At 45.0% G+C, this 8,955-nt stretch overlaps 2 protein-coding genes and 1 non-coding gene across 5 annotated transcripts in view; 1 reads left to right on the top strand and 2 right to left on the bottom strand.

The window, feature by feature from the left end:
• invs (inversin) overlaps positions 1-6,309 on the top strand; it is a 31,416-nt gene extending 25,107 nt beyond the window's left edge. For 2 of the 3 annotated variants that reach the window (XM_008432629.1, XM_008432628.1), the window contains exons 15-19: positions 921-1,117; positions 2,047-2,545; positions 3,044-3,195; positions 5,710-5,796; positions 5,870-6,309. In XM_008432629.1, the coding sequence (XP_008430851.1) occupies positions 921-1,117; positions 2,047-2,545; positions 3,044-3,195; positions 5,710-5,796; positions 5,870-5,985 (1,051 nt within the window). In that variant the 3' untranslated portion in view covers positions 5,986-6,309. The remainder of the gene's footprint in view (positions 1-920; positions 1,118-2,046; positions 2,546-3,043; positions 3,196-5,709; positions 5,797-5,869) is intronic. The other variant, XM_008432631.1, reaches the window with a different exon arrangement.
• Positions 5,468-5,540, bottom strand: trnat-ugu (transfer RNA threonine (anticodon UGU)). Its single transcript has one exon. It is a non-coding gene; the product is annotated as a tRNA-Thr (tRNA).
• Positions 6,310-7,012: 703 nt separating the features above from the next.
• Positions 7,013-8,955, bottom strand: part of tex10 (testis expressed 10) — a 10,831-nt gene continuing 8,888 nt past the window's right edge. The window contains exons 13-16 of the mRNA XM_008432632.2: positions 8,155-8,235; positions 7,858-8,042; positions 7,389-7,599; positions 7,013-7,293 (exon numbers count right to left, since the gene is read on the bottom strand). Of these exons, the coding sequence (XP_008430854.1) occupies positions 7,171-7,293; positions 7,389-7,599; positions 7,858-8,042; positions 8,155-8,235 (600 nt within the window). The 3' untranslated portion in view covers positions 7,013-7,170. The remainder of the gene's footprint in view (positions 7,294-7,388; positions 7,600-7,857; positions 8,043-8,154; positions 8,236-8,955) is intronic.

The following is an 8,955-nucleotide window of genomic DNA, read 5'->3' as shown; positions in this document are numbered from 1 at the left end:
GGACCCTCCTCTCCAGGACCCCTGAATAGACCTTACCAGGGAGGCTTAAGAGTGTGACCCCTCTGAAATTGGAGCACACCCTCCGGGTCCCCCTTTTAGAACAGGGGGACCACCACCTCTGAAGAGAGGTGCAGAGCTGTCCACTGACCCACCTGGTGGTGAGTTGGCTCCAGTGGTGGGGGAGGAAGCCGGTCAGACCTGGCAGGCCCAAACATGTAGTGAGGGTCTGCTGGGAACGTCTGGTGGAGTCCCCTGTGAGACGGAGCTTTAACTCCCATCTCCAGCAGAACTTCGAACACGTTCCGGAGGTGGTGGGGGGCATTGAATCTGAGTGGACCATGTTCCGTGCCTCCATTGCCGAGGCGGCTTATCGGAGCTGCAGCCGCAAGGTTGTTGGTGCCTGTCATGGCGGCAACCCTCGAACCCGTTGGTGGACACCTTCGGTGAGGGATGTTGTCAAGCTGAAGAAGGAGTCCTATCGGGCCTTTTTGGCCTGTGGGACTCCATAAGCAGCTGATGGGTACCGGCGGGCGAAGCGGCATGCAGGTGGTCGCTGAGGCAAAAACTCGGGCGTGGGAGGAGTTTGGAGAGGCCATGCTGACAGACTTTGATGCTGCTAAATAAAACCCAGTTACACCAGTTCTCTTACAATAAATCAAAGTCCACCTGTGTATACTGTGTGAAAGTCTCAGAGGTTTGTTAGAACATGAAGATGTAGAAAGCCAGCCGGCAGGTGAGGGAAACAATTAAGGAAAAATTTAAACCATGGTGTAGGTTGTAAAACAATATTTATTCAATGAAAAAAAAATCATATTTCATTGTTAGCATTGCTAATTATCACAATTCTTTTCAAAATCTCCACATTTTAAGCACAACCTTTCTTGTCGGCCACTGCGATTCATCTTGTGTTTTTCTTGTAGGAAGAGAGAAGAGGAGCAGCGAAGGAGAGGAGCGACACAGCATGTTGGAGTGGACGGTGCGGACAAACGAAGGGTTTCACTTCTGAGCGCAGAGCAGGAGGCGCTCTCCTTAACGAACATCGTGGAAGACCTAACCATGAACGACTCATCTGTCGATACAAAGAAACACGCCATGGTCAAAGAAGGGAGGCATAAAGGTACCAAGGAAATACTCAACTGTGTTATTACAACATAATGATAATACTAAAACACACTCCTTTATTACAGAAATTATATGTATTTGTAGCCAGGCTTCCATCAAATTGTGATGCGAATTTTGAGTGAATTTTAAAGATGTCGCAAAAAAGAAAATGCGAAAAGGCTGGCTTCCATCTGTTGGTTTGAAGTGAATCAACCAGGCCACGTAAAATGTAATTTCGCCAGAAGTTGACACTACGCTTGTTTGTAAAAAAAAAAAAAAAAAAGAACAAGGTGTAAGATGAGTTTTGTGCTTGTGGTAAGGCACAAATCCACCAGTGGATGAGAGTTTCCCACCCAGAGATTACACTAGACGTTTTCGCTGACCGTCATTTTGTCAGACGCAATAAAAAAATCCATCATAATTGAATGAAAATAATGACACATTTCATTTTTACCTGGTTTAATTAATATTCAACAAGCTGAACATCAAGCAGATGAATACATGACATGGACATGAAATGTTCACCTTCTTGAGCGTAATCAAATGTCTCAGGGTTTTGATATTGATCTGGAGGATGAATCCACACACTGGAGCCGCACTTTTTGCTGGAACTACAAATGGCAAGTTTTGAAATCAGGGAACATCTCTGAAGCAATTTGAAGGAAGGATGCGCTACATAGCATAACGTCCGGATAGCGAGATGCATTTAGTTCAGAGTTCAGGTCAAAGATGATGTTCAGATGGGATTTTTATTATTATTATTATCACGGACTGATTTAATTACCTCTGTAATGCTCTCTAAACGAAATCTAGGACTTTTTTTTTTTTTTTTTCAAATTTTGCATTACTTCAAAATACGTATAAAAAACCTTGATGGAAACGGGACTACTGAGTCGTATTTTTCCAAGTGAGCTATTGAATTGACTTTTACTTTTGCCTTGTCAGGCCAGAAGATCAGGATTTCCAGAAGAAGTGTTGCAGCTGAGCGACAAGAAGCGTTGAGCTGCAGCTCTGCCCTGAGCGACCGCTCTCCAGCCGAAGCCTCGCAGCACACCCGGCTGAAGAAGCTTCTCTCTCCCACCGGCTCCAGAGAGCCTCCCACTCTTAAACTCACACCTCCCACAGCGGCCAAGGCTGCCAGAGAGCGGTCTTCCTCTGTCGCGTCCACTGCGTCCGCAACGGCCTCCTCTGCGGCCCGAGCTGAGGCGAACTCAAGAGACGGGAGAAAGAAAGACCCTGCCGCGACTGGTCACTCTTCACGCAAGCACCGGAACCACAAGGAGCCGAGTTCAGAGGTCAGACATCATGCTCCATCACTGAGGAACAGCTCGTCTTTAGATCACAAAAGGCCCCGCAGGAAAACGCAGCCTGGCGGGAGGGAGCAGGAGAAGGAGCAGGTGAGGAGGAACGAGGCCGCACGGATCATCCAGCGAGCGTGGCAGAGGTGAGGCTCGTACCTGGGCTGGATCTCGGTATAACGTCAATGTGCTCTAACTGTACGAGCCATGTGGTGCCCTCATGTGTCTTTTCCCTCCTGTAACAACGACCTCCCAACCCTGAGCGTTAACTGCTCTGGATGCCATCAGCAGGAGAGCGGTGGGGGAGAGAACGTGGGAGAGAGTGAGACCAGAAAGGCTATAATCTAAATCTTTCATACAGATTTAACAAGAGGCTAAAAGTTCAGCAGGGCTGCGCTAATAGCTACCAGCAGCCCCTCTCCCCTTCTTACGCTCGCTGGGTTCCTCTTAGAGGCTGCCAGTCCTCCGCAGGAGGCCCTCTGTTTCTCTGCAGCTTTCACATTTAGGTTGTATACATGCTGCTTATAAAGTGCCCTGAATAAACTGTTTACTTTGTTTACGCTTCGTGAGCGTCGGTGTGGGGGCTCGCCAGCGTTTATTCCTTTGAACGCCGTCTGAGATGGGGGGGTTTCTGTTGATTTCAGGTTCTGTGCACGCAGGAGGACAGAGGTGAGGGCCTGTGAAGAAGCCGAGCAGAGCAAGTCGAGCTGCACCCCTGGAAGGAAAAAAGTGGAAAACAGACCAGCGCTTGGCAAACCTGCGTCGAGTAAAAGCTCTGTGCTGCAGAGCATCTATGGTAAGAGAGGATGCTGCAAAACATCGTAAAACTCTTGTCAACCACAAAATATGATGTTGAAATTTTATGTGATTTCTGTGAAACGCGTGGAAAGCGCTGTATTGAGCAGTCTTACTTTGATACCCCTAAATAAAATTTGTCAATCGGAATTAGAAAACAAACAGCATCATAAAGACCAAAGAGCACACAGAGATGTCTGGGATGGAGTCAGAGAGGTTAAAGGCAGAGCTGTGAAGATTTTATCGAACTCCGTTCAAGGAGATGGAGATTAGATTCAGTTGCCTAAAAGAGGATAAATACTTTTTTACCATCACTTTTTATTATTGCAAAGAATACCTCAAAATATGGAGATGAGATTTAAAATGTTCACAGCCCACCATGAACTGCAGGCTTCTGAAAAAACTGTTTAATTAGTTTTTAATATTATTATTTTTTACCTAACAGACTATTAACATCCCTCAGCAATTTTATGTTTAGATTTTGAGTGAAAAGAATTCATTTCCATGTAGCTTTTATTCTATAACTCTATATCAACACCAGAAGCAGGCCTGAAACAACTCAACAGCAGTTAAAAAACAAATATATTTTACCTCCCTGACTAAATATCCTTGTAGTTGCATTAAGGAGTGAGGAGTTTACACAAAAATGCTCCCTAGAAAGCAAAACTCAGATGTTTTGAAAGGTAATGAAGCAGTAATTACTCCTGAGGAAATACTATGCAACAGCTGCATTGGCTTTAAGCTGAGGGTTTCCAATCATGGGTAAATAATGGATATATTTTCTGCAGTTTGATCATTGATGAATAAGTTAATGGTGTCAGTTTAATAGAAAAATAGTTGCTGCAGCGCAGTGAAAGTGAAGCTGTGGCTTTGGATGAGAAGCGACAAGCTCTCAGGTGTAAGTACCAGCGCTCATATCTGGACGCCATCAGCCGGGTTTTCGTGCCGCGGTTTCGCTCCCTCAGACAGGCCCGACCTTCACCGCACATCACCAGGTGATGATAGGAGGACAGGCAGAAACACACACAAACCCAGGCGCTCTCCCTCCACCCTCAGACGGACTGAAAGGGTCCTCGGTCCGGCTGTTCCCCCCACCGCTCCCTCCTTGTCGTCTTCCTCCCCCTCTCCCTGCCTCTGTCTCTCCTTCTCCCTACCTGACAGTTCCTGGCACTGTGAAAAGTTCAACGCTGTCACGGGGAATGTCAGACGACTGCGTAGAGCTTTCCGCTCACCACACACACACGCCTCACCATCCAACACACACATACATACATACACACATACATATGTTCATGAGGCGAATTTTCTCACTTTTTCATTTCCACAAAGCAGAAGGAGGTTTGACACACTAATGCTGGTCGTTTTAGAGTAATAAACCATTTGACCTGTTTTTTTTTTTTTTTTTTTAATTGGATTTGTATTTTTCACTTTTTTGTTGTTCAATTTGGGTCTAAACTGTTTCTAAAAACAGCCCGGGTGTTTAAAAAGCGCTGGAATCAAGTCATTTAAAAAATCTCCCCGTTGTTAAGTCACATCCTGCGGGAACTGCGCCGTTACCTTGCAACCCCAGCCAAGCTCAGTCCCGTTACCTAGCAACCCAAGCTGAGTTCCAGGACATTTTGTCAGCTGGTTTTATCTCTGTATGTGCTGTACAGTGACTACTGGGAAAAAATAGTGTTATTGTTGACTTACTATTCATAAAAGATGTTTATAATGTTCAGAGACAGTTGGTATAACTGCAAATCTATTTGCAGCTATTTTCATGTGAAAGTGTATATGTTGAGTTGGGGGATGTAGCTAGCTGCAGCTAATTTGGATTTGAAGTGACAAGAGGCCATAAAATTTCAATCAGAAATTTCATTCTGATTGAAGAAACAGGCATTGTATCGCCCATAAACCTGTTTAAGGAAACATAATAGAGGCTACCTTTAAGATTTTGTGCTACTATTAGCCTTGAGGAGCTGTAAACAGCTCAGGACAGGAATATGATTTACAGCAGGTACATTGAGGTTGAGTATACAGTTTCTCTGGTCTACTACGTGTTTCCTGAATCATTTCTCATCATTCTGAAATCAGCTAATTGTGGTGGTCAATTTCATAATTGGCCAGTTGTGAGAGAGGGTCTAGGTCTAGGAGTTGAACCCACAACAGTGGAGTCGAGTTCATGTGCTCTACTCCCTGCGCCACTGCCACTCCCTGACTGTCAAACTGTAACACCTGTGTGGCGTTTCTTAGGCGTTCGCAGACAGTATTAACTGGAAAAGGATAATGTTAGGCCCCAGCGAGAATTGAACTCACGACCCCTGGTTTACAAGACCAGTGCTCTAACCACTGAGCTATAGGGCCTGTGACATGTGTTGAGATGTGACAGTGCACATATAAAGACAGGAGGACATAGGTGTGGACCTGGGCTGGATGAACCAGTCTTACAGGACTCGCCGTCATGATCCACCCTTGGCTCACTGAATTCAGAAATGATGGGGTTAGAAACCAACTCCCAATGTCCTTCCTTCAGGCAACTCTATGGCGAGACAAGGACGCTCGCTTCAGGGATCTCAGTCTCACCTCCTGCTGAACGTTCCCCTACGCACCCAGAGTCAGTGTAAGTGCTTACATCCTCACACTCTTTACTGCCTTTTCAGGCTCTTGAAGTCGATCTTCTGCTTATGTTTCAGTGGGCGGTTTAGACTGCATTCACCTGACCGGCGCCTTGACTCAAGCCAAGCTGTACTCCTACCACCTGAGACCACAGAGCGCAGGACAGGGGACGAGAGGACGGGGCAAACAGTGAACACGCACTGTGTTTGCCAACAGTGATTTGGATACACAGATCTGTTTTATTGGGATTTTATGAGGTAGACTACCACATGGCTTTTGTAATCTTGAAGTAAAATTCTAAAAAAAAAAAAAAGATGTGGCATGGTTTTTGTTTTCAAGCTTCAAGTCTTTTGGGGCTCATCTAAACATTGAAATATTTTTTTCCCCCCCCATCTACAATGGCACTAATACACTGTCATAGAGATTAAATTGTTCTGCCCTGACACAATCGAAGACTTGGGATTAATATATTTAAAGCCAACTTGCATCTCTGTAAAATAAATGTAAGACATTTTGATTCCTCATTTTTTAATACATAAATTTGAGACTCTTAAGGGCACAGAGACGGCAGGGACACCAGCCCTGAAGGTGAAGACCTTCGATGCTAGAAGATTTGAAGTTATGCAAAATGTTTAGTTGGTATTGAACCTGACAAACGGTAAAAGACTTGCAGGATTATGAATATTTCTGCAGCGCTCCGTTTTCTCAGCTGGCTGTCAGTCTCACCTCGTCAGACTTTACTGCACACAATGTTGGCTCAACGTGCCGGGCTTTCTAAAATTAAGCCATGTGACATCAGAGCCGTGACCTCACGGGGTGGGGTTAAGTCTACAGAAATGGCGTGTGTAAAAGATAACCTTTCATCCATTGTGGAGGGAGTGTATACACACTGCCCCCCTCAGTCTCAATTTCTGTCACACACACACACACACCAAGATAACCTTTCCTTGCTACGGAGAATGAGGTAGTCTATCAACAGCCGGTCATACAGATAGCCCACCTGCAGCCACCCTCACACACACACACACACACACACACACACACACACACACACTCTACATATCGGTCTGTTTTTAAACGTTTTCCCTTTCAAAAGAAACATGCATGTCTGAATTAGGCCTTCATTATCAGAGCTGTGTCACTTTATAAATTAATTAAATATTACACTGAATGTTATAGCTCAATGTAAACGATGGATAAAATAAAAAGCTGAGGTTACCTTTGATTTTAATTTTTCTTTATTCTATTTTTTTAAACAAAGGTTTTCTACGCTCCATTAAAGACTGAGCAAACAATCAGAACAGGCACAACAAAACGTGAACTAAGAGTAAAAAAAAAAAAAAAGTTTGTTGATTCCGTCTCTGCTAAATGAATGGAGTTAGTACATGTCTCTGAGGCCCATACTTCCACGGTGTGCAGACGAGCCATGAGCCACGGTGACGCTGTAACAGTAGAGCAAATCCGTCAGCCACTGCTCTCTGGTCGCTCCCCGGAAAAACCTCTAAAAAACACAAATGCGCAGAACATAAACAGCCGGTCTACTCCCTAACTTTCGTCTCTGCCGGCAAGTTGGACAGGAGCGCCGAGATTGTTTACCGTTAGGTTCTGGATGAGCTCTTGCAGCAGCACGGCGTTGGCCATCAGCTGGTTGTGCAGCGGCGTGTGCTGCAGCAGCATCGAGAGGATCTGGCCGAGCTGCGGCAGCTCCTCCGTGCTCAGGTCTCCAACGTGCATCGACTGCAGAACGATCCGCAGAAGGCGAGGGACGCTGCTGAGTGCCGTCACACAGGAACTCCAGATTGCCTCTCTGAAGACAAAGAGGCTTTAAAACTGTCCGTGTAATGTAACTCAGTGTCCAGATCTCTAGTTAAGGTTTGGTGAGAAATGGAGCATGGCACTATCTAAAATATCTACCCCAATCATCCATCCCATATTTTAACTACTGAACTTCTGTATTTCCAAGTCTTGCCACTCGAGACTCCAGAAATGAACTGCAGGACAGGAACCCTGGGAATCTCTCTAAAGCAGCAAACTTGTCGTTTTGTCCCCCCCCCCCAGAATGCACCTTTTGTGGTTGGTTTCAGCGGGGGCGTGCTGCTGCATGATGACCAGCAGCACCAGCAGGCTGAGGCAGCACTGGGACAGGAAACGCAGCACCTGCTCGGCGGGCAGGATGGACAGGTCTAATAGTCTAGAGACGGCTCTCAACAGCCCGGCTGCCATGCTGTCAGGAACAACCTCCAACTTCATCTAAGACAAAAAAAAAAAAACGGTTTTGATTAGAAATTCAAAGCTCAGAGATAAATAGGCAAAGGCTGAACTGAACTTCTTATGGTAGCAAAGCTGATATTTGAACACCTACCAGGTATCTGAAGATGCCATTTTGCAGAATGTCAAAGCATTGCGACTTTGATCCGATGGTTTCCAGGGAGCGACACACCTCCTGTGGATCAAACACATTTACACCATTTACAGTGACGTTTGTTGCCGATGTGGAGCCAACAATGTTCAGTCGACATTAGGCGTTTTCACACCAGATAGACTCGATTCGATTGGGGACCAAGATTTAAGCGTTTGTTACTGGAGCGGTTCGCTTTCACACTGCATTGTCAAATCAAAACTTCAGACCTATGATTGTCATATGTTAAAACCAACTCATGTTTTCTTTAATGAATTTAAGACATTTTAAGGCCTTAATTTTAGACACATTAAGAATAACACCGAGACGCTGGTTTCCTTCTAACACATTTTCTTTTTGATGAAGGTCATTGGATAATTATCACCTTTAACGTGCAAAAGTTTTGAAAACAATTTATCATGTTCTTTGTATTTGTAGCCTTTTGAAAGCCACTTACAACTGTATGTCCAAAACCAACATGCTGTTCTTTTTCATCCGTGTTTGCAGGAAAGGAGAATCGAGTAACGACATTTGAACAATTAAGCGGCTGCCTAATGACGGCCGGCTTTAACTCGCTTTACTCTCCAACCTGTTTGAATTAATTTCAGGCCTTCTTGCCGCCAAACTTTTTAAGAGTGAAAAATAACACTTGCTTTTCTTCATTAACTTGAAAACCCAAATCAAATTTCTCATTACCTTTTATCAAATTGAGGTGCGAGAGCCTGCGTGTCTGAACGCTCCACCTGTCGGCATCCGCCCTCCCTC

Source organism: Poecilia reticulata, linkage group LG16 (genome assembly GCF_000633615.1).
Source record: "Poecilia reticulata strain Guanapo linkage group LG16, Guppy_female_1.0+MT, whole genome shotgun sequence".
NCBI classification, from domain to species: domain Eukaryota; kingdom Metazoa; phylum Chordata; class Actinopteri; order Cyprinodontiformes; family Poeciliidae; genus Poecilia; species Poecilia reticulata.
This window is presented reverse-complemented; position numbering and strand designations above follow the sequence as displayed.